At 48.1% G+C, this 24,800-nt stretch overlaps 1 protein-coding gene across 8 annotated transcripts; it reads left to right on the top strand.

Moving 5' to 3' along the window:
• Nucleotides 1-5,612: 5,612 nt before the first annotated feature.
• On the top strand, nucleotides 5,613-23,437 carry LOC123102924 (protein FLX-like 3). 8 transcript variants are annotated; one of them, XR_006449480.1, is made up of 6 exons: nucleotides 5,613-5,870; nucleotides 6,011-6,705; nucleotides 6,815-6,960; nucleotides 17,311-17,431; nucleotides 17,516-17,638; nucleotides 22,910-23,437. XR_006449480.1 is itself a non-coding variant. In XM_044524392.1 (6 exons), the coding sequence occupies exons 2-5, from the start codon at nucleotides 6,035-6,037 to the stop codon at nucleotides 17,594-17,596; spliced, it is 993 nt and encodes a 330-aa protein (XP_044380327.1). In that variant the 5' UTR covers nucleotides 5,613-5,870; nucleotides 6,011-6,034; the 3' UTR covers nucleotides 17,597-17,638; nucleotides 22,910-23,437. The 8 variants fall into 8 exon arrangements, 6 of the variants coding, with proteins under 6 accessions (XP_044380327.1, XP_044380326.1, XP_044380330.1 ...); XR_006449479.1 differs by having other exon boundaries at nucleotides 6,800-6,960; XM_044524392.1 differs by having other exon boundaries at nucleotides 6,800-6,960; nucleotides 17,352-17,431.
• Nucleotides 23,438-24,800: the final 1,363 nt, after the last annotated feature.

Here is a 24,800-nt window from a genome sequence, read left to right as displayed (position 1 = left end):
CGAGGTTCCCCCATCACCCGTAGACGAGATCAGATTTACACCGGAGTGCTCCTCCACACCGTCTACGGTGTCAACCATACTCTTCGGACGGCAAAGTCCTTAGTAAAGAGACGAGGCTCTGATACCAATTGAAAGGATCGATATGGTTGACTAGAGGGGGGGGTGAATAGGCAACTAACAATTTTTAACTTTTCTTTACCTAAACTTTGCATCAAAGTAGGTTGTCTAGATGTGCAACTAGGTGGGCAACCTATATGATGCAACAACAACGAACATACGCACAAGCAAGAGAAGTAACACTAATAAGCTTGCACAAGTAAAGGTAAGAGATAACCAAGAGTGGATCCGGTGAAGACGAGGATGTGTTACCGAAGTTCCTTCCTTTTGAGGGGAAGTACGTCTCCGTTAGAGCGGTGTGGAGGCACAATGCTCCCCAAGAAGCCACTAGGGCCACCGTGTTCTCCTCACGCCCTCACACAATGCGAGATGCTGTGATTCCACTATTGGTGCCCTTGGAGGCGGCGACCGAACCTTTACAAACAAGGTTGGGGCAAACTCCACAACTCAATCGGAGTCTCCCAACAACACCACGAAGCTTCACCACAATGGACTATGGCTCCGTGGTGACCTCAACTATCTAGGGTGCTCAAACACCCAAGAGTAACAAGATCCGCTAGGGATTAGTGGGGGAATCAAATATCTCTTGGTGAAAGTGTAGATCAGTGCCTTCTCAACTACTCCCGAGCAAATCAACAAGTTTGGTTGGCTAGAGAGAGAGATCGGGCGAAAATGGAGCTTGGAGCAATAATGGAGCTTTTGGGGGAAGAGGTGGGTCAACAAAGAAGAAGGGGACCCCCTTTTATAGTGGGGGGAACAATCCAACCGTCACCCCACTAAACAGCCCCGCAGAGGGCGGTACTACCGCAGTGGGTAGCGGTACTACCGCTGGACCCAACGGTACTACCGCTCCCCCTTACGGTACTATCGCCCAGCCAGAGAGGGCTTGAAGATAGAGGAGGGACTGGCCCAGGGCGGTACTGCCGGTCAGGCCCAGCGCGGTACTGCCGTGGTGGTAGCGCGGTACTACCGTTCTCGAGCGGTACTACTGCACCTACTACCGCTGCAGGTGCCGCTCAACCCGACACGAGAAGTGCCCCCCTCGAGTCGAGGCGGTAGTGGCCCGGTACCACAGCGGTACTGCCGCTGGGCACCACGGTACTATCGCTGGGGCTAAAGACTGCCCAAACAGCAGAGAATAAGACCTCCAATGACACGAGAAGGCCCAGAGGGTGTGAAACGAAAGTGTACGTGATGATTCCACCCTAGCCATACCCAAGCGGACCCCCTCTTGATAGTACGGTGACTCCTACGAAACTAATCCACCAACAAGAAACGAAAGAGCTACACCATCTTGAAAAACACTCCGAGGGGAAAGAAATCGTCTCGAGCCAAAGGATGAATCTCTGAAATGCTCAAAGCACAAGGTTAGTCCGCAAATATGTTGTCATCAATCACCAAAACTACATCGAGAGAGATATGCCTTAACACTTGTGTGTTTGATTGTCTAGTGGATGTGTGATTGGACTTGTTCTTGAGTGTTTCCCCTTGTGATTTCTCTCCGTTCTTCCCCGTGTTCTTCGTGTTCTTAGTTGGGATCCGCTCCTTTCATGAAAGATCGGCCGTATAGGGTTCTACCCTACATCACTTGCAATGCAATTTAGTTGGATTTCTAATCGAGGATTTTGTCTTATACCGGCGAATTCTATGTGGAGTCCAGGTCAGACACCCATGGCTACGTGTTGGAGTAGGTCTCCTGCACGGATCTGATCCAAAACGGACATGGCCGCCGGAGGGAGGTTGGACGTGGAGGAGGCTGAGGGTGGCGCCGGGGAAGATTGGGGCTGGGTGGGGAGGGGAAGGAGAACAAGGTAGCGGCGGGGACGGCATAGGAGAGAAGTCGGAGATGAAGATCAGCAGCGCGTGGCGGCGGTGCCGTACGCCGTGCGTCCCTGTGCGTTCAGGCAGTGCGTTGTTCTTTGAAGGCCAAGCTTGTGCGTTCTCTTGTTGTTTAGCCCAAGGCCCAAGACCCAATTCTGCAGCTCCAGGCCCAATAGAATGCACGAAACGTTATTTCAACCCAATCACGTAAATTAGTTTCACCTTGTTCATATTACGATTTTGTCTATACAAATCGTAAAAGCGTATTATGACATGAGAAGAAAGCGTATTGTGACGGTGAGCCCGACAAAATCAATCCGTACTTTATTATTAGGGATAGATTAGGGAAATATAGATGTACTCCTATATCCTATAGGAAAAAGCAATGACATCAAACTCATACAGTCATCATGTGCCTTCCCTCTTCGTTCCGAGTCTCGTGACCCAAGGTTTCGCATTTAAGTATAAAAAACAAACAAACAAAGTTTCGAAAATACTCCCTCCTTTCCGGTTTAGACTACTCACAGTGAAAGTAACATATGTGGTAACATCACACTTACTATGCAAAATAGATGACGTGGCATGTAATTAATGAAGAAAAAAGGGCATGTGGTAACATAGCTAGTTACTGTAACATCACACATATCAAGAAAAGATTTAACATGCATATGTTACTAGTCTATGTTACCACCTCCACAGTGGGTAGTAACATATATGTTGTGTCATGCATCACTTTATTTATTAGGTTGTAGACTCATCTTTTCTTGATATATGTGATGTTACAGTAACTAGCTATGTTACCACATGTCTCTTTTTCTTCATTAATTACATGCCACGTCATCTACTTTGCCTAGATAAGTGTGATGTTACCACTTATGTTACTCCCATTGTGGGTAGTCTTAGGGGATGTTTGTTTTCAGAGACTTTTTTGTGTAGGGATTAGAAAAAGTCCCTCTTAGAGATTTTTTTACCAAACGGGAGAGACCTTTTAAGGACTAAACTAGGCATTTGGAACTAAATGAAGAAGACTCTCAAGGAGAGTCTTTTTGGGATTTTTTGGGACTTTTCCAACAATGCCCCTTCATGCACCCATTGGCCCGCCACTCGATGGTGTTGTTTGATTGTTATTTTTCTATACACTAGGGGCAACATGGTCATTTAATAACCTCTAGGAAGGGACTATGGACTTTTTAGTCTCTGAAAACAAATAGGGAGTGACTTTTTAGGGACTAGTGACTTTTTAGTTAGGACTAGAAAAAGTCCTAGGACTAGAGAACCAAACACCACCTTATAGGGTTCGATTCAAAAATCTCACCAATCAAGATAGATGGTGAGTGGTGGAATAATTTTTGTAATTTGCAAAAACACTTAATTAATGCGTTTGTTTTCCTCAAACAATTGTATTTACTAATGCATTAATTGCAATGCATGCACGCATAAAACACATGCATCGGTCAATTTTCTTTCAATATTTGCATGCATTGACTTAATGCACTTTGAAATCTGAACATGTGATAGAAAACAACCAAATTAAGCCTTAAAACGGGAAAACTAAAATTTTGAGTTAAGCCTTATAAACCGGAAATTAAGAGCATCTCCAGCCGTTGGCCCCCCCAGGACGCATAAAAATCGCCCCCTGGGGGCGAGCCGGCGATACAATCGGCGCTGGGGCGGTTTTGCGCCCAATCGTCGGCCCCAGATCGCCCCTAGACGCCGAAATTGGCCCACTTTGCAGCCCCATTTCGGCGAATAAATGGATCATATGGGCGAGAATAGGCCCATATTTGGCGTGGTTCGTCGTGTCTCGGCGTTCAATTATCAACACAATTTTTTCTTACCACATATTTCATCACAGAAAAATCAAATACTTCAACAAAATAGTACAACAACAAATAGTTCAATACAAATTATATAGTTCAATAAATAAAAACTCGTATTTCATCACACGACGTCTCCCTTGAGCCTCCATATGTGCTCAATCAGATTTTTCTGCAGTTGATGATGCACCTGTGGGTCTCGGATCTCCTGACGCATACTGAGATAGGCAGTCCAAGTTGTCGGTAGCTGGTGATCGACTTCGGCTAGAGGACCCTGCCTATAGTATGGTTCAGTGTCAAACACGGGGTCTTCTTGCTCGCTCTCGATGATCATGTTGTGCAAGATGACACAGCAAGTCATAATCTCCCACATTTGATCTTTGGACCATGTCTGAGCGGGGTATCGGACAACAGCAAATCGAGATTGGAGCACACCAAATGCCCGCTCGACATCCTTCCTGCATGCCTCCTAAATCTTCGCAAACCAGGCGTTCTTGCCTCCTGGCACAGGGTTTGAGATGGTCTTCACAAATGTCGACCATCTCAGATAGATGCCATCAGCTAGATAGTACCCCTTGTTGTAGTGCCGCCCATTGATCTCGAAGTTCACCGGAGGAGAATGACCTTCAACAAGCTTGGCAAAGACAGGAGAGCATTGCAGCACGGTGATGTCATTGTGAGTTCCTGGCATACCAAAGAAGGAGTGCCAAATCCAGAGGTCCTGTGTGGCCACCGCCTCAAGCACCACACTGCAAGCGCCTTTGGCGCTTTTGTACATCCCCTGCCAAGCAAATGGGCAATTCTTCCATTTTCAATGCATGCAGTCGATGCTTCCAAGCATCCCAGGAAATCCTCTTGCTGCATTCTGTGCTAGGATCCGAGCAGTGTCTTCCGCATTGAGTGTTCTCAAGTATTGCGGTCCAAACACTGCTCACTGCCCGACAAAACTTGTAGAAACACTCTATGCTGGTGGACTCGCCCATGCGCCCATAGTCGTCAATTGAATCACCGGGAGCTCCGTATGCAAGCATCCTCATCGCTGTCGTGCACTTCTGGATGGAGGTGAATCCAAAGGCGCCGGTGCAATCCATCTTGCACTTGAAGTAGTTGTCGAACTCACTGATGGAATTCACAATCCCGAGGAAGAGCTTTCGGCTCATCCGATAACGGCGCCGAAATGTTTTCTCGCCGTGAAGTGGAGCATCGGCGAAGTAGTCGGAGTAGAGCATGCAGTAGCCTTCGAGACGACGCCGGTTCTTTGCTTTCACCCGCCCCGGCGCCGAGCCACCTCGTCGCGGCTTTTCATTACTCGCCAGCAGCTGGGCGAGGGCGGCGAGCACCATAAGATGCTCTTCTTCCTGGACGTCGGCCTCAGCTTTCTCCTCCAGCAGCGCGGCGAGCGCTTCCTCGTCATACGAGTCCATCGCCGAGGCAGGCAAATCGCCAAACACCTTGCGCCCCGGTGGGCGTGTCCCCGCCGCTAAACTGCCCCAGCTGCTGTTGGAGGGGCTGCCACGGCGAAGCTCTGCTATTTTTCCGGCGTGGAATGTCTATCTAGTGGTGAAAGGCGGCGGGCAGCGCCGAGATATAGCTACTGGCGGCCGAGGGCGCAGGGGTGGGAGGCGAGTCGGGGAAGAAAATCTTGACTTTTTCCCTGACGGCGTGGCCCAACCGCGCTTTTCCCTTGCGCCGGAGCCCCCAACTGCCCCTAGTGCGCCGGGTTCGGCCTACGACCGCCGGGCAAAAAAAGGTCTGAGCCGGCGTTTTTCGGCGTCCTGAAGGCGTGACTGGACCATTTTTTCGGCGCCAGCACAATAAAAACATTTCGGGAGGGTCTGTTAGGGACGCGGCTGGAGATGCTCTAAGGAGTAAGGTCCCATGACCGAACCAATCTGTTGCTCTGACCTACCAGAGCCCCAATCCCGGCTCATTAAAAATCTTCTCTAGTCTACCGCGCTACGCCAGCTGCTGCCGAGCGTCGTCGCCGACGCCTCACGGCCCAAACCCTAACCCACCTCTCACGCGCGTCGCCGCCACCATCGCCGTTCCCATTCCACCTCGTCACGTCCCTGCCGTATTCACCCCGTCCGAAACCTTGGACATTGGTTTCTGAAGGTAGGAGCTTTTGGATCATCAAGCGATTACTTAATCCCAAGCTAACTATTCTCCACAAATTTCCATGTAGATCCGCTTTTGGTTTGGTAACAGAGGTGGATTTACATTGGTTCGATGTTCATTTCTTATGCTGCTTTCAGGCCACCAGGTTACCTAGAATCATCATGTCAGGAAGAGATCGCCTGCCGCGCCGTTTTGTCGAAGATGGAAGGGGCTATGTTGACGCCCGTGTGGCTGAGGATCGCAGGGGTCATCATCCTGGTATCCGAGTGGTTGATGATCGTAGGGGCCATCACGAGATCCGTGTAGTCGAAGATCGCAGAGCCTATCCTGCAGTTCGTGTGATTGAGGATCGTAGAGCCTACCCTGAGATTCACGAAAGGCCGCTCATGAGGGTGGCTCCTCGCTCTCACCTGGATGTCCTAGAGGAAGAAATTCAGTTGCACGAGATTGATTTCCGCAGGCTTATGGCTGATCGTCATGCTCTAGCTGAGGAACGGATGGAGTTGCACAGGGAGTTGCAAGCCGGAAAGGAGGAGGTCCGTCACCTTAACATGATCATCGCAGAGATTAATGCCAAGAAGGAAGCTTATATCAGCGAGCTCGTTGACAAGAGAAGGAAGCTTGAAGCTGAACTTAGATCAAATGAGCCTTTGAGAGATGAGGTTGTGCATCTTCGTGGTGAAATCGAGAAGCTCCTTGCTGTTAGGAAAGAACTCTCTGCAAAGGCTGCATCACTCATGCAGGAGCTGAGTAGGGAGAGATCTGATAAACAACAGTTACCTATGCTGAAAGCAGAGATTGAGGGCCTTCAACTGGAACTTACCCATGCAAGGTACACACACCATCTCTTTTGCTGGACCTGACTCTCAGTTATCCCAGTAAATTGTTTGGGGACTGGAAACTTCGAGTATCATTGGTTTCTATAGTTGTATTGTTTGCAGGAATGCATGTGAATTGGAGCAGAAGGGGAATTTCGAGTTGGTGGAACAAAGGAAAGCAATGGAGAAGAGTATGATTTCGATGGCACAAGAAATTCAACAAATGCGGGCCGAATTAGCTAATTTTGATGGCAGACCATGGGGCACAGGTATGTTATTGGGATCATCTACAGTGTTTGTAAATTTCAGTTATCCATTCTACATATTTTCCTTTTTCACTGTCATATTTTTTCTGGATTTGAAGTTGTACATGCGCATATGGTAGGGTTCTGTATTATCAGCAATCCTGAGTTAGGAATCTGCTATCTGCCAGCACTTTGCATGGGTTTCTAAGAAAGAGGACATCAGCCAATTACTTAATTTGTTTGGAGATGCTAGTTGTCAATTAATATTGGAAACGGATTGATGCTACTACTGAACATATTATGCGTGCCAGTGTGAACTTCTGGATTGCCACATTGCAAATAGTTGGCTGCCTTGGGGGAGGGGGGGGGGTTCTCTGCTTGCGTGATCGGTGCCGTAGGAAATTCGGGATGACAGAGATGCCGCTAGTGTGCTACTGTTGCACATGAGACGGGGGGAGGGCAAAAGGCCATCCTGTTTTCTTCCTTGCCTTGGTAGATTGCCTGCTTAGAGCATCTCCAACAGCTCCCCATTCCCCAATAATTTCCTGGTATTGGGGGAGTTGAGCCAAAAACTCTGCTCCAACAGCTTCCCTTTCCCCAATAAATTATTGGTGATTACTAATAAAACAACCCATCTTTCCCTAAATGGAGGGCGAGTTGGCCCTCTCCCGATATTATCCCCTATACTGCGATGTCAGCGCTCCGCTAAATGGCCACCGGACCACTGCCGCCGCCGCTCAGCTGCCACGGCGCAGACTGCCGACGCTGCTGACGGACCATCTCCGAACAGCCGCCCCGCCGCTGGACAGCCACTGGACAGCCGCTGTCGTCGCCGGTCGACTGCCGCCCACTGGACTATCGTCAGACCGCCGCCATAGCCGCCGGAGCACAGCCACACCGTCACTTTACCGGTTAGCAAGTGGGCCCCGTATGTCAGATTGGTTATTGAGGAAGTTTTGTTGGGGATCTGCTGGAGCGTTCATCCCCGATAACCAGAAAAGTGTTATTGGGGAGCCCCAATAGGTGATTATAGGGTGGGTTTTTTTTGGTGAGCTGTTGGAGATGCTCTTACAACTAGGGATAGATTGCAATACAAGAGATATGATATACCTTGTCTAATGTCTTCTACTTTAATGCTTTCTTAATTCGCACTTTCACTACTTCGTAATTTAGGCACACACTCTGACACTCATATTTAAATTCAAAGGCCTAACTCTATGAGCAAGGCTAGGAAAATTGTAGCCATCTTAGGCTCATTAAAGCCACTGCCTATCCCATTGTCCAGGGTCTAACCCTACGTGGCAGTTTCTTGTGCCCACCGATTACTACCCTACAATGACATGGCTCCCAATATATAGAGAATTTTGCGTTGAAATGTCTTGATTTATGATTGGTAATTTTTTTGAGCAGGATCTCCCGCATTTTCATTTTTAATAGAAATTGTCTTCTTATATCTGACAAGGTGATATTTACATTATAACTACATACACAAAATATATGCTTTTAGATAGTATACGTGGAGGGTCTTCAGTTCATATGCTGGGCCCTTCTCGAGTTTGCCAGTCTTTCTGGGTATGCAAATTTTAAAAGGAGTTAAAACCATGCTGAATTTTGTACTCAGTATGCGTCCAAAATGCATGTGTGGATGTTTTCTCTTTACTGCTGGTATGGATGGAAATCATGTTATTTTCTGTTACCAGAATATTATCAGTTATCCTGTAGCTCGCTTACATGCTTTAAAAAAATAATGAGAAGTGCCCCCCTATACACTATTAAGAAGACAACATGTTACATATCAGCCTCACGAATGAATCAACGAGATTTAATCTGGCTACAGCCTGATCTTTTCGCAGTTTCCTACCTCAACGTTTACTTTGTACTACTTTAGTGCCCGTGCGTGGCCACGGAATAATAAACTGAGATGAAGTTACATTAGTTAAAATATCATTGTAATTCATGATGTGTGCGTTGTATGTGGCTTATGACCGTTGCAACAATATCACCTTACACTTGCTTCCACTCGAAGATCACCTCATGCCACTTGTGTCTCTTTCCTTGCAGAACGCAACACGATGCATGTGAAAATTCATGTGTATAGAAATAATTTAGATAGTGTTCCAAAAACATGGAAATTCCACTTCGCCACACGAGATATATATACATAATTGTCCGGTGTAACTTCATACTATCAAAAGAAATGGAGTATCAAGCATGTCAAATACTGAATAACAAAATTGGGCATAACACATCCAACATGGGTGATGGAGTGCCTTGACTTAAATCAAGGAAACACCATAAGAACTGATTCTATATTCATGTTTGTCATCCGTATATAATCTGACATAACATTCTGATTGTATTAAGTGAAGTGATTTTCACCATGAGAACAGAACAAGCACTGATTCTTTCTTACCATGAAATTCAGCCACCAAATCTATCCAGTGGCTCTATACCTCCCTTTCTTTCTCCCACTTTGATCCTAAAAGTTGTCCCAGCTCTGCGTCAACATCAGCAACAGCTCATTCCACTGTCTGTTTTTCTTTGCTATCTAGCAGCAAAAAGTATACCCAAATCAAAAATAGAAATAACCACATGGACAGAACTATTTTTTTTCTTGCTGACCAAATAAGTTTGTTCGTATCAAACTGTATGGTTAAGTGGAAGCCCATTAACCTATTGCAACATGTAAACTTTTCATTTTAACCTCAGGTGTTTATTTTGCTGGGTTCATTCTTGCTCACTATAGTAGTGATTCTTCAAAACAAACATATACATCCACATGAGAGCTATACACTATAGCCCTGCGTGTGCGCACACATATTTATTTTCTTCTCACGTTCCACCCAGCTAACCATGTATGTCCTAATCTTAGTATTCCGGATCGCGGGTCGGTGCTGTGTTCTACGACCCAGGGTTGTCGACCCAAATCAAAGGTTGGGATCTACTCTGGGGTCAACGTGGATCGGTGGCCGGGACGCGATCTCGGACGCCACTGGGTGACCCCAGTGGGGAGAGAGGCAGAGAGTGTGAACTGAGGGAAATGTCGAGAAATAATAGATGAATACAGAGAACATCGTCGGACTCGTACCTCCGCAAACCCCCCATCATCGGTCTTCCATCATTGCTGCAGTTCTTCATCACCATGTCCGCCATTGGAGGATACAGAGATGTGTAACGAATTGACGAGGCGAAGGAGCAAAGGAACTTGCCATGGAAAGGCAACGGATTGGTAGCCTTGGCAGCGGTGTGCAACAGCCAAAAGGCAAAATGAAAATGAAGGAAGTGGCGGTGGTGGAGAGGAGACTGACAACTATGGTCCTAACACACATGGTAGCAATAAGAAAGGATATTCATTAGTTCATATTATGAAGGTCAGAAATAGACATGCATCGGTGTCCTTCAACAACTTTAGTCATGTTTCCATTAGTACAGGAAATAAAAACATCACGTAAGACAGAAACAAGATAGTCCAGGGCAGCCATTTGGTTTGAGTGTTAAGGAGCTCTTTATTTGATGTAGCTAATCTTTTTTCACCATCATAGTTTAACCTGTAGGCTGCAGCAATATATATCCGAGTGTTCTTCTATAGATGTAAGTACAATGCGTTGCTACGGAAGAAAGAAAAATCAAATTGCAGTGACAAACAACGCGGTAGAAATCTCCAATATGGAGAGGTCAAGCGTACATCGTATGTGAAATCCTTGCTTTTTCTCATGGGTTAAGAAAATATTACCACATGCAACCAGCCTTGTTTTCCTCTGATTCAAAGAGTCAAACTCTTTGGGACCATTGTGCACTTTGGATTCAGAACCAGCAAGGCTACTAGAGAATCGCCAACAAGCTCCAAACTGGAAGCTTCCCCGCATTACCACTGTCCACCGCCAAAATCAACCCATCCTTATAAAGTGGAGAGCACGAGTACTTGTGTCTTGTTCCCCGCATACTTCCGCTCGATCCCATTGGTTCACTTCATGATGATTGAAGTGATGTTGCTCACGATGGCGCTCGCCGCAACGCTGTGCATCCACTTGGACCCGCTGCCTTGCGAGGACTTCTCCGTGGCCGACCTGAAGGCCACGACAGCGGTCAATGGGTCCCCTGCAGGTCGTCGGTGGTGTTGGTGTACGGTGAATTCTTCTCCTTCGCCATGGCCGCCGCATCCAGCACCAGAAGATGGGTCAGCGTCGCCAACAGATGGGTTCCGAAAGGGCATCAGGCCATGATGGTCACCGTGGGTATCTGACTGGTGATAGAGATTGCGACCAGAGGGGCGAAAGGGCAAATGCGATGGTGGGATACCTAAAACCTACGGTCGTAGGGGCGGCAATAACTTTTCCCGGGAGAGAGACGGGATCTGTAGCGAGGGTTGGGTGGCGATGAGGTGTGTGTGTGTGTGTGTCGTCTATGCATGGATTGCGGCAGTTTCCTTTTCCCCTAGTCGTGCGTGCGATGGTTTTACGGGTTTTCTTGCTCGTATTGTGCTAATATGCACGCGTGGGCTGAAATTTTTACTGTACGGGGAGCGCGGGAGGGGAGGTTGAACCATTACGACGGCATACTCCCCTTCACTAGTAAAAGATAATGGACCAATAAAAAATAAAAAATTCTAATACCATACCACCCACAAAGCAAAACCAGGAGTGTTCTTTGTCAACAATGAGAGCATACATCATCTTCAAAACATAAGCATAACAGAGTTATCCTAGATGGTGATTTTCTCTTAGGCTAGACTACCTGAATATATCATCATTGGATGCATTGCTGTTTGATGGATAAGTCTGTGTACTAGGGTCCTTGTGGGGCTGCAGCACATGGTCCTTGTGGCAGTTAGGAGGATAAAGTCCTGGACCATCAAGGACTAGCTGTTAGGATAGAGTTCTGTTCTTGACCATCAAGGACTGTCAGTTAGCATCTTAGACTAGCATCTTAGACTAGCATCTTAGACTGGCATCTTGGCAGCATCTTAGCATATGCCTTGGCTGGCTAGCAGCCTATAAATATGTATCCCCAACCCCTCGGGTTGGTATGGCATTGTGTGAGAAATAAACCAACGAAAATTGTCCCAACTCTCCTAGTGTCATCCACATCTATCAACGCTCAGGCTGAAAGGTCTAACAAGTGGTATCAGAGCCTCGTTAACCTGCACCCTGAGCATTTCCTGTGAGCAGCCCAAGTTGGTAGCAGCAGTTGCTCCGTCTGCCTCTGGTTACCTTCCTCCCTCCGGACTGTCGAGCAGCAGCTCGTCTTCATCAGCCTCCTCTTCACGCAACAGCCCCCCTGCAGCGAGCCATGTCTGCAGGTCGCTCTCAGCACACGGCTACCTCGAGCATGCGGCGCCGGCAAGAGGCCGAGCGCGCCGTGGCAGAGGAGCGTGAGCGAGCGGCTGTAGCAGCGGCTGCTGCGGCGGCAAGAGTGTCGAGGCTGGCTGCAGCGGAGCTGGCAGCAGCCAGAGCGGAGGTAGAAGCAGCCAGGGCGGAGGTAGAAGCAGCAGCAGCAGCAGAAGCAGCCCGTGAGGCTACGGCGGATGCCAAGGCACTCCGCGGCAGCCCCGGCAGCTCCAGCAGCTCCGCGCCTGCGGACGACGGCGCCGACGCAGATCGCGCCAAAGTGGCGCAGGAGCGGACGGCGCAGTGGGCAGCCGAGCACGCCCGCGCTCCAGGTGGAGGCGCGCACCGCGACGGCGGCTGCAACGACCAGGACCGCGGCCTCTACGAGGTCCGGACTGTGGTCAGGGATGTTGGTTCCAGTGTTGGGTGGCCTACCCTCACTAAAACCAACTACGTCGAGTGGGCCGGGATCATGAAGGTCAGGCTCCAGGTGCGGCGCATGTGGGAGGCAGTCCAGGACAGCAACGTCGACCACCTAGAGGATCGACGGGCACTGGACGCCCTCATCGCCGCAGTCCCGCCCGAGATGCAGTTCTCGCTTTCCAACAAGCGGACTGCCAAGGAGGCTTGGGACGCCATCGCCGCAGCACGCATCGGCAGCGACCGTGCTCGCAAGTCCACCCTGCAGGCACTTCGTAAGGAGTGGGAGAACCTGGGCTTCAAGCCAGGTGAGGACGTTGATGACTTTGCTCTCCGTCTCAACACTCTGCTGCAGAAGATGGTGAAGTTTGGCGATGCCACCTACACCGAGGAGAGAGCTGTCGAGAAGCTTTTTCGGTGCATTCCCGAGAAGTACAAGCAGATGGCTCGCTCGATCGAGTCGTTGCTGGACCTCTCCACGATGACGATCGAGGAGGCGATAGGTCGACTCAAGGTCGTCGACACCGACGAGCCACAGCCCCCCTCGGGGCCCGTCACCACCGGCGGAAGCTGCTCCTAACTCGGGAGCAGTGGGATCCCAGCCTTGGTGACAGGAAGAAGGGGGAGCCTTCCTCCTCGACGGGCGGCCGCAAGCGTGGCAAGCAGCGTAAGGCGCGAAGAGGCCCCCCGGGCAGGGCACAAGGACGTGCCGAAGGTGACGCCCGCGGAGGCGCCAAGGACGGCGCCGCTGGCAAGCCCAAGCCGGCACAAGACAACAGTTGCCACAACTGTGGCCGGTTTGGCCATTGGGCCAATGAGTGTCGGCAACCACGACAAGGCCAGGCTCACGTCGCACAGGCGAAGGAGGAGGAGACGGCTCTGTTCATGGCGCATGCAAGCATTGAGCTACCCTCGGCGACTCCAGTCGCAAAGGCTTTCATCCACCTCGATGAGCCAAAAGCACACGCTCTTCTCGGCGATGGCTCCGGGAAGGACAAGGCTACGGGGTGGTGCCTCGACACCGGCGCCACCCACCACATGACCGGTCGAAGGGAATTCTTCGCCGAGCTCGACTCCGATGCGCGAGGCTCCGTCAAGTTCGGGGATGCCTCCGCTGTGGAGATAAAGGGCGTCGGCTCCGTCATCTTCACCACCAAGATGGGAGAGCACCGGCTGCTCACCGGTGTCTACTACATCCCCGCGCTAAGGAATTCCATCATCAGCTTGGGACAGCTGGATGAGAACGGCTCACGCGTGCTGATTGAGCATGGGGTCCTACGCATCTGGGATCGCCAGCGTCGCCTTCTCGCCAAGGTGCCCAGAGGTGAAAATCGACTCTACGTCCTTGATGTGCAGGTGGCACAACCGGTCTGTCTCGCTGTCCGTCGAGACGACGAGGCGTGGCAGTGGCATGAGCGCTTTGGGCACCTTCACTTTGAGGCCCTGAAGCGTCTAAGTGCCAAGGAGATGGTGCGAGGCCTGCCATGCCTCGACCATGTGGAGCAGTTCTGCGACATCTGCGTACTGACAAAGCAGAGACGACTCCCCTTTCCCCAACAGGCGAGTTTTCGGGCTAAGGAGAAGCTGGAGCTCGTGCACGGAGACCTGTGCGGCCCGGTGACGCCAGCCACACCAGGAGGTCGACGCTACTTCCTGCTGCTCGTCGACGATCTCTCCCGCTACATGTGGGTGATGATCCTCGGCAGTAAGGGAGAAGCGGCGGACGCCATCAGGCGCGCGCAGGTTGGTGTGGAGGCGGAGAGCGGCCGCAAATTGCGCGTGTTGCGCACTGACAACGGCGGCTGAATTCGCGTCGTACTGCGCCGATGAGGGCATCCAGCGCCACTACTCCGCGCCGTACAGCCCGCAGCAAAACGGCGTCGTCGAGCGGCGCAACCAGACGGTTGTGGGGATGGCTCGGGCTCTCCTCAAGCAGAGAGGGATGCCGGCTGTCTTCTGGGGAGAGGCGGTGCTAACGGCCGTCTACATCCTCAACCGCTCTCCTACTAAGGCACTCGACGGCAGAACTCCGTACGAGGCCTGGCATGGGCGGAAGCCGGCGGTCTCTCATTTGCGGGTCTTTGGCTGCCTTGCGTTCGCCAAGGAGCTCGGCCACATCGGCAAGCTCGACGACAGGAGCACTCCGGGAGTCTTCATCGGCTACGCGGAGGGCTCAAAGGCCTACCGCATCCTCGACCCAAAGACACAACGTGTGCGCACAGCGCGAGACGTCGTGTTCAACGAAGGGCGAGGGTGGCAATGGGACAAGGCGGTGGACGACGGCTCGACGCCGACGTATGACGACTTCATTGTCGAGTACGCCCACTTCAAGGAAGCTGGGGGAGCAAGCAGCTCCTCTTCACCGGGCACGTCTACCCCGGCCCCCAAACTACATCGACTCCGGCGCCTGCTACACCGACGACACCACAACCGGCGACGCCGCATACTCCAGCCCCGGCGGTCGCCACTCCGGGCTCGTCTTCATCAGCACCAGCTCACGCAGAGCACAACCCGATGAAGTTCGCTTCCCCGCTCACTCACGACGAGGAGCGTGTCGACGCGTGGTATGACGGCGAACCGCTGCGGTACCGTACGATGGATAATCTGCTCGGCGACCAGCCGGTGCCGGGACTGGTGCCACGTGACCTGGAGGCGCAGCTACAGCTCGTGTGTGAAGACGGCGAACCACGGTCCTTTGCAGAGGCCGAGAGAGACGCGGCATGGCGCGCCGCGATGCAGTTGGAGATGGATGCGGTCGAGCAAAACCGCACCTGGGAGCTCGCTGATCTCCCTCGAGGTCACCGCGCAATCACCCTTAAGTGGGTGTTCAAGCTGAAGAGGGATGGAGCCGGCGCCATCATCAAGCACAAGGCTCGCTTGGTGGCCCGAGGCTTCTTGCAGCAGGAAGGAGTCGACTTCGACGACGCTTTCGCTCCCGTGGCACGGATGGAGTCCGTGCGACTTCTCCTTGCGCTGGCTGCCCAGGAGGGCTGGCGTGTCCACCACATGGACGTTAAGTCGGCATTCCTCAACGGCGACTTGAAGGAGGAAGTCTACGTGCATCAGCCACCGGGTTTACGATTCCCGGCCAGGAGGGCAAGGTGCTCCGCCTGCGCAAGGCTCTCTATGGCCTGCGGCAGGCACCCAGGGCGTGGAACGCCAAGCTGGACTCCACGCTGAAGAAGATGGGTTTCGAGCAGAGCCCGCATGAGGCTGCCGTCTACCGACGGGGGAGTGGAGGAAATGCCCTGCTGGTGGGCGTCTACGTTGACGACCTGGTGATCACCGGCACCAAAGATGCAGAGGTGGCGGCGTTCAAGGAAGACATGAAGGCCACGTTCCAGATGAGTGACCTGGGGCTCCTCTCCTTCTATCTAGGGATTGAGGTGCACCAGGACCACTCCGGGATCGCGCTTCGACAGTCCGCCTACGCCAAGCGCATCGTTGAGCTAGCTGGGCTCACCGACTGCCATCCAGCTCCCTCACTCCGATGGAGGAGAGGCTGAAACTGAGCCGCGACAGCACGACGGAGGAAGTGGATGCTACGCAGTACCGACGCCTTGTGGGGAGCCTTCGCTACCTCACTCACACACGGCCGGACTTGGCATTCTCCGTCGGCTATGTCAGTCGGTTCATGGAGCGACCAACGTCGGAACACCAGCAGGCAGTGAAGAGGATCGTCCGCTACATAGCAGGGACCCTCGACCACGGCCTCCACTACCCTAGGTGTCCTGGGGCGGCACACTTCGTCGGGTACAGCGACAGCGACCACGCCGGCGACATCGACACCAGCAAGAGCACGAGCGGGATCCTCCTCTTCCTCGGCAAGTGTCTCGTGAGCTGGCAATCAGTCAAGCAGCAGGTGGTGGCCCTGTCCAGCTGTGAGGCTGAGTACATAGCGGCCTCCACCGCCTGCACTCAGGCGCTCTGGCTTGCTCGACTGCTTGGTGATCTTCTCGTTCAAGACACCAGAACGGTGCAGCTCCTGGTGGACAGCAAGTCCGCCCTGGCCCTGGCAAAGAACCCCGTGTTCCACGAACGGAGCAAGCACATCCGACTGAGGTATCACTTCATCCGCAGCTGTGTGGAAGAAGGGAGCATCGAGGCGAGCTACATCAACACCAAGGATCAGCTCGCAGACCTGCTCACCAAGCCCCTTGGGAGGGTCAAGTTCCTCGAACTTTGCTCCAGGATTGGGATGATTCAACTCTCCCACAAGACGACGTACAAGACTTAGGGGGAGAATGATGGATAAGTCTGTGTACTAGGGTCCTTGTGGGGCTGCAGCACATGGTCCTTGTGGCAGTTAGGAGGATAAAGTCCTGGACCATCAAGGACTGGCTGTTAGGATAGAGTTCTGTTCTTGACCATCAAGGACTGTCAGTTAGCATCTTAGACTAGCATCTTAGACTAGCATCTTAGACTGGCATCTTGGCAGCATCTTAGCATATGCCTTGGCTGGCTAGCAGCCTATAAATATGTATCCCCAACCCCTCGGGTTGGTATGGCATTGTGTGAGAAATAAACCAACGAAAATTGTCCCAACTCTCCTAGTGTCATCCACATCTATCAATGCTCAGGCAGAAAGGTCTAACACTGTTAACACTTTATATTTCATGGAACAAAGAAAATTCGCTCTCATGGTACTATGTCTATCTGCTCTCTAAGGTGGAGCACATGGGATGAAGCTGGGCAGTCCTGAAGCGACCTTCCCTACTCAATATGGAGATAAATACAATATACATGCGGTATGATCTTTTAAAACAGTATAATCTTAGACAGTTTCATTCTTTGTTTTCTATATTATTCAAAATGTACTGTGTTGTTATCAGGGAGTTTCTGAGAAAGGTCCTTCGCACCCTCCTGAATCTTCGTGGGGCACATTTGAGAAGAACCGTTTCCAGTACCGCTAAGACCCCAGCTGCTACATTCCGGGGAGAAAGAATCACCTCTAGGTGTTAATTATCATATAACATGGTTTAGAGTATCTTATCTACCTACTTGTTTGTGTTAAGACTCCAGACTTCTTTATGCTTCGAATAATTATACTTTCTGTGTTAGTTGATAATATTTGTCCTGACAGTATCCTGTTACTATTTACATATTGGCTCCAGATTTATGCATGGTACTAGGATATCCAGGTTTCCTTGTTAGATGGATCTATGACTAGACTAGCAATCATTTTAACGTGGCTTCGACTTTGGAAAATCAGAGTGACTTAGTCGTGTCACATATAGAGCAAGTGTTCTGAATTTAATGTGAAGCAGTGGGGGTCTAACTGCTAAACTTTGAATGTATGTTTTTACAGAAAAAACTTCCATCACGCGGTTACACAATGAATTAATGAGCTTGATGTGAGATGATACAGATAGTGCATGTAGTACATGTGTGTCAAGTTCACTCTTGGTGATAACCAAGTGTAGGTTTCTCTCATGTTAAACCATGTTGGTGATGTTAGTCACTTAATGCAAAGGTGGTTTTAATGTTTATAACTAGCAAATTATTCAGGCGTTTGCTGCAGATTTTCTGTAAAAATGGAAGTCTGAAGTAGTGATTATATGTTTGGCTAGATTCATGTCAACTGCTGCATATTTGAATGTGTAGTGGATCCAATGCTGTTATCAGCAGATAGGGATCAGTAAGTGATATTTGTTGTAAGAGAACTAACTTTACCTCCTTAAATCTCTATAAACCATAACAGTGTGGACAAGTCTATATATTATCTTCCCCGCAAAAAAAAAGTCTATATATTATCTAGGACAATGATTGCGTTTCTTATGGGTAGTAAGTTATGCCGTTAAACTCCACGGTTATTCAACAGCATAAGCTGTCTCATCTGAATTGGTTTACATCATCAGTTTTTTAGTTTGTATTTGTCTTGATGCTTATTTTGATCGTTATGAGGAATTCAAACTTCCAGACCTTGTGCGAGCTCGATTAGAAAATTCTTGCTCTGGCCCTTTGTGTAAGTTCTAGTTAAGCTTTTGCGGTATTAGGCTGGTTACTTTCTAGCATATTTGGATTGTCTGTCTGGTGCATGAAGCCTTAGGTGGCTCTGTTCTCTTGCAAAATATTAGAGAAGAATGAGGCTATTCACAGACTTATCAGTTATCAGTTGTTAGATATTAGAAGTTAGCATCGGCAATTCTTGCACATGAAGAGGTTGATCTAGGAGCTCTTTTAAGCAAGTTCTGACTACCATTAGTCACAGGACTAATATTGGATCTGCACTGATGATGGTGTAACATGGCCTCTCTTGCTCTGTGAAATTAGACCAGTAGCGTGTGCATCAACATGCCACTTCTCCCATTTTTTTCCTGGATTGATGCTGTATGAGTGAGGCTGGGACGTGATTACTATTGTTTGCCAATTACCCACATGGTTAGCTCTCTATGTGGCTGATGTGTTAGCTGTTAAGTTGGTCATGTTCTGTATTAGACCCACTGGTATCTCCAGCTTCCAGACATCAGCAGTTCAGTTTAGTACAATTGGACTGATCTAGTGGATCATGGATGTAATTCAGAGTACCGTGCCTGAACTTTATGAGCTCTTAGATTTGAAAGATTTTGCTCAGGTGGAGAACATGAAAGGACCGCCGTGTTTTTTCTGACTAGTGACCACACTACAGTGTTTTTTTGACTAAGGAAAGCACTTGTTGTAGAAGATAAAGATTACCTTCTTGATACCAATTGGGAGAAGCAGTTGTAGATGCATCGGCCTGGCAACCTCCTGAAAGCTTGTGTGGCATATGGTCTGAACCATATTTGATGTAGGCCACAGCCCTCGATCTCCCTGGAACATATTTCAATGGTTACACTACTCCCAAGAGAACCAAAGATTTGAAGAAGCACATTGTCTGTGAAACTCCTACCAGATTTTAACATGGAGGATTCTCCTTGGAGTGAAACTCCCGGTCATTGGCTCTGATACAAGAGGCTGTCCATAACAGTGTTCTTGCATGTGGAACCTTGATGCATTCTTCACTTTAATGCTCAAAAGCAGTGTTGGTTTTGAATGGGTGTTTGCTTAAGAGTTGTGTCTGAGCTCCTTGTACGGTAAATGTTGCTCAGATCGTGATAAGGGGAAAGCACTCCCGAGTTTTGTGTCAAAGCAGCAGACAGAAGTTTGACGTGTTCTTCCATGTGATGCTTGAAACACAGTGCAGATTTGAGTAGGAGATAAGCTGGTAATCTGATTAGGTCTATTTAGCCCCAACAGGCTAGACTTAATCATCCCAAGTATAGAGTGTAATTTTGGGTGCTCAGACACATAGAGCTCACACGCATCCTTCGCTACAGTAAAATCCGAAAAAATATTAAACAATTTAAAAAACATTGATGTATTTTTTCACATGCTTACAAATTTTCGTGATGGAATGCCATTCGTGGAGGTCTGGGAAACAAAAACAAAATCAATGCTCTAAAAAGACTGTTTTTGAAAGCATTTTGGAGCATCAATTTTGTTTTTTTGCCCAGACCATCAATGTCATTCCATCACAAAAATTTGCACGCATGTGAATAGGCATCAATGTTTGTTGTAAAAATCATTTCTTTTTTATGATTTTTTCTGGATTTTACTGTAACAAAGGGTGCATGTGAGCTCGTGCTCACAAGAGCGCTTTTTAGCGAGTCCGCTATGGAGATCAATCTGGGGTGGGTCAACTTGTTTACTGAAGTTGGCTGGAGAGTATGGTGCGTGAACTGAATGAGCTCTTAGTGCTGGAAACCTTTCCCAGTTTGTGAGAAGGGGAAAGCATTCCTCTATTTCTTCGTGACATCAGATGGATGGTAGTTTGATCTTTGATGCCATAGAACGCTTAAAGCAGATTGCAGACTTGACTCTTGAACAGAAGTTGGTTGGGAAGTTTATTGGCACTTGGACTATATGGATTTATAAGGATTTACCCTTTTACCATTTTTAAGTCCATCAGCCCATATCTTGTGTTCTGTGGGAGATGACTGCTTTGCTAGCTTGTCGAGATCATTCTTGGATGGGTCAAACAGCGGAGATCATTCTGAAGCTTTCCAAATGACCGAAGCAATCTGGTGATGGCTTACCAAACATGAGGCAAGTAGTTTCTTCATCCACGGCAGAAGTTACGCCGCGTCTCTGTATATATTATTTTAAATTAAACATTCATTCTTGACAGTGCACCTTCATTAACCTAGTAGCATGTTAATTTTCTATCTTTTATATTTGGATATTCAATAAGCCCTGGGGAACCCAATTAGTTTTACTATAGGGTCTTGTTAGTATTGCCATGTGTTGGAGAAGCCTGGTTAGTAATATAGTGAGTCTAGTGTTTCTAAAAGTTAGCCAAGTTCTGTGTGAGGTAGGCACAGTCGTGTATGGACATGTGTTGAGGTGTAGTAGAGGCCTCATTGGAGCTCAGAGGTAAGGGCCACGACACATCTGTGGCTAGAGGAAGACAAGGTCACGGGAAGAGTTTGAGCTAAATAGTGGTGTGGAAGATGGTCTGATGGGCGGTATAGGCTCATTGTGATGTTTTGACCACCTGAGTGTCCTGGTTGAGTTGAACCATTTAAAGAGGAAGCAACCCTAGGAAAGCAAGAAGACCTTGAGGGTGAGCCTCCTTGTCGCTGTTGAGTTTGATGCCTTCAACTTCCCCTTCCCTTTCCTTGTCTCCCTCCCAGGCCCTCCTTGCTCTTTGTCTCCTCTCCATCCCCCTTGCCTAGGTGGTGCGTAGGGCGACTAGGCAATCTCTTTTACTGTGAATCACACATCTAAATGTGTGTCATCATTGTATATTAGAATCTAGAAGAAGCATGCTGGTAAGGCACAAAGTACAACAACCAAAGCAAAAACGAAGGCTAAAACTGAAGCTAGAAAGATAAGCCTACTCTAATCTACAAAAAAAGAAGAGGGAGAAGACATGCCCTCCCTTTTACTACACACCCCCTACATCAGGAGGCATAATATGAAGCAGGAGACTGCGAAGCAGCTTTGCACTGTCATCTTCCACAGCTCAACCTCTGACAAAATCGGCTCGACCACTGCCTGACGGTCTGGCCTTGCATCTAGCGCCTAGCAATTTTATGAACACTGCTTGAGCATTATTTAATTTCTGGTGGACAGTCCTGGATATGGTGATTAATTGCCACAGTAACCTTATCTGAATGTGGCTTTAACATGTTATGGACTTAGGACATATTATTAGCATTTTGGCTGCTGCGAACTAATAGTAGTTTCTTAAATATTGTTACAAGGCATGCTTATTTGGATAATTGAAGTCACAATCTGATCTGAATTGTATTCAAGACATCTTCTGCCATTCTACAGTCCAGCAGGATCTGATAAGACCATGCATGGTCAAGGATTCTAGACCCCCCTCCTGGATTATACACACACATGCATCTTGATCTTGAGGTTCTTGGACTTCTTAGAAGTTGGCACTTCTTTGGTGGATGAGATGTGGCTGGATCTCTCTGAGAGAAACCGAGAACAATTTAACTGTACAGACCATATATTGCAAACCATGGGGTTTTATTGAGCAACAAGTGTTACTGGCTTACTGCTTCAGGAGTGCAGTAGGAAACAATTAAAGGTTCATGGTTTATTTCTGTTCAATGTCACCCCATTGGTTTTAGAGACACACTGTTATCGTTTGTTTCCATGTCAGATGCGGGGAGATTAGTTGATGAGCTACAGAAGGAAAAAAAATTCCCATATCTCTAGGCAAATGTTATTTTGCTTTGTGGTTTGAGAATTTCGCCTTATATTTTACTTCCATGAACCATAAGAAGGAATGCAGACATATCTTGAGAATGGTATTAACTTTTCCTGTAATACCACCCACAGTTGTACTTGTGGGGCACATGTACGATTTGCAAGAGGGTACAGATTGTAGGCTATGATCTTCAACAACTTTATCTGTTATGAGTCAGGGTTTGGCATTGTAGATTATAACCATTGGTGACGGGAGGTTGGCACCGTGACAGGAAGTAAACAGGGAGCGGTAGAGAAAATACTCATTGCTTGCCTTAAAAACCCACGGCACCTCATATAGCCCTCCTTACAAACTGATTCTAGCTTGAAATTGCCATGGAGTGTACTGTTTTTCTCCTATTCATGTTCTTGTGTTTCTGTTCACTGTTTTGTGCATTTTGTGTTATTTATTAATTATTATTTTTACTGTTATGTACAACTCTTCAGATGATATTCTGTTTGGGACCAAATGTCTAACACTGCTGTTGTTTACCTTACAGGTTGAATCCTCAGTTGGTCCTTTCCTCTGATGACAGAAGATGTATTTGTTCATGTGAAGGAGCCGTCACTGCCAGAAAACAGTAATAAATATGGTAACGGGGATAACTGTTGCCTTTCTGACGCTGAAGGTTCTATGCCAGTTAACTGATACATCTAGAGATGCGCTCTTCTAAAACATCATATTTTCTAGACATCCCTGAAAAGAGATCAAGATGGATTATCATACCAGTTGGAGATATGGGAAATGGTTAAATCAGTCAAGAGTGCCCTAGCAACACTTGGAAGGTCTTGAATGTGGGCGTGTGGGCGATTGGGTTCATTTGCAGGCATTAAGTTTTGTTGTGGTTTTGGGGGAAGAGTGAACTTGTGCCATAGAAGTTTCTGGTTGTCTGGAAGCCCCTGTTCTGTGTCACTGTCGTGATAATTTCCTTTCTCCATAGGGAAGTTGAAAAGAGATTCTGCTACAAATTGTATAGCAGTGAAGCCCCTGTTGGTGGATTGAACTGTGCCTGGCCATGATGCTTCCAGTTGCTGCATTTGGATGTAGTCACCAGTTTGTCCAGCAGTGAAGCGCAAGTCAGCATAGCTGTCTGATGCTTAAGATGTCAGGAATAAAATAAGTTGCTCCCTACATGCGCTGGAGGCAATGAAGACACGATTTCAGAAGAGAGGTGCATATTACACCCCTCAACTCTAGCCCTAGTCTAATATACACCCCTCAACTCCAATACCGTCTAAAATACACCCCCCAACTCTCAAAACCGGCTAGAATTCAACTCTCCCTCCCTGTTGACCGGTTGACTGGTTTTGATTGAGTGAACAGTAAAAAATAAAAAAAAATTAAAAACAATTTTTTTTTTGGACAAAATTCAAAAAGTTCCAAGTTTTTGCACCGTGTGAACAGTAAATTCAAAAAAAAAAATCACCTTTTCAGCATGTTTGGATACCTGAGTAAATTTGAGATGTTCGTAAATTCGAAAAATATTCAAAATTTTCAGCATGGTGAACAGTATTCGGGAAAAAAATCCAAAAAAAAATCACCACGCGCTCAAACACCATCCATGCAAAAAAGGGTTTTAAAAAAAAAACGATTTTACTGTTCACCAAGCTGAAATTTTGGAAAAAAAATCGAATTTACGGACATCTCGAATTTACTCAGGTGTCCAAACATGCTGAAAAGGTGATTTTTTTTAAATTTACTGTTCACGTGGTGAAAAAAACTTGGAACATTTTTGAAATTTTTCAAAAAAAAAATTTATGGTTTTTAAAATTTTATTTTTACTGTTCACTCAGTCAAAACCGGTTAAACTGGGTCAAAACCGGTCAACAGGAAAGGGAGAGTTAAATTGTGGCCAGTTTTGAGAGTTGGGGAGTGTATATTAGACGGTATTGAAGTTGGGGGTGTATATTAGACTAGGCCTAGAGTTGGGGGGTGTCATATGCACTTCTCTCATTTCAGAATCCCCCAAGGACTCACGTTATGCTGTTTTGATGATCATGTTGTTGGTAAGGCAGTGCCAACCTGTCAGGACCTACCGACACAAACAAGTCACTGACAAGCCCATCTGAATGTTGGACTCAATGGTAAGGCAGTGCAACACTTTAGGACCCTACGCATAGAGTAGTGAACTACATATGTTTGAAATTACGAGCATGATTTTGCCGCTCAAGAGTTTTGCTGAAAATGAAGATCCTGCAAGTCACCCGTTGTGCACATTGGGAGCATATTTTGATGCCCAGGAAGGTTGTTGACAAGCGGAGGAAGCATGTAATCGATCTTTTTGGCAGCTTTTCTCCACCACCTATCTATGCATGATGAGAGAAGTTATGGTATCATGGCTGAATTACAGCTTAGAATGTTGTCTGATGAATAGAAACCCTGGTCTTGAA

Source organism: Triticum aestivum, chromosome 5A (assembly GCF_018294505.1).
Source record: "Triticum aestivum cultivar Chinese Spring chromosome 5A, IWGSC CS RefSeq v2.1, whole genome shotgun sequence".
In the NCBI taxonomy this organism is placed as follows: domain Eukaryota; kingdom Viridiplantae; phylum Streptophyta; class Magnoliopsida; order Poales; family Poaceae; genus Triticum; species Triticum aestivum.
This window is presented reverse-complemented; position numbering and strand designations above follow the sequence as displayed.

Bases quoted from the DNA above. Each gene is read 5' to 3' on its own strand.
- LOC123102924 (XM_044524392.1), top strand. From the start codon at position 6,035: ATGTCAGGAAGAGATCGCCTGCCGCGCCGTTTTGTCGAAGATGGAAGG. The intron at 6,706-6,799 runs GTACACACACCA...TGGTTTCTATAG, and splicing joins CTGGAACTTACCCATGCAAG to TTGTATTGTTTGCAGGAATG. The intron at 17,432-17,515 runs GTATGATCTTTT...TGTTGTTATCAG, and splicing joins ATAAATACAATATACATGCG to GGAGTTTCTGAGAAAGGTCC.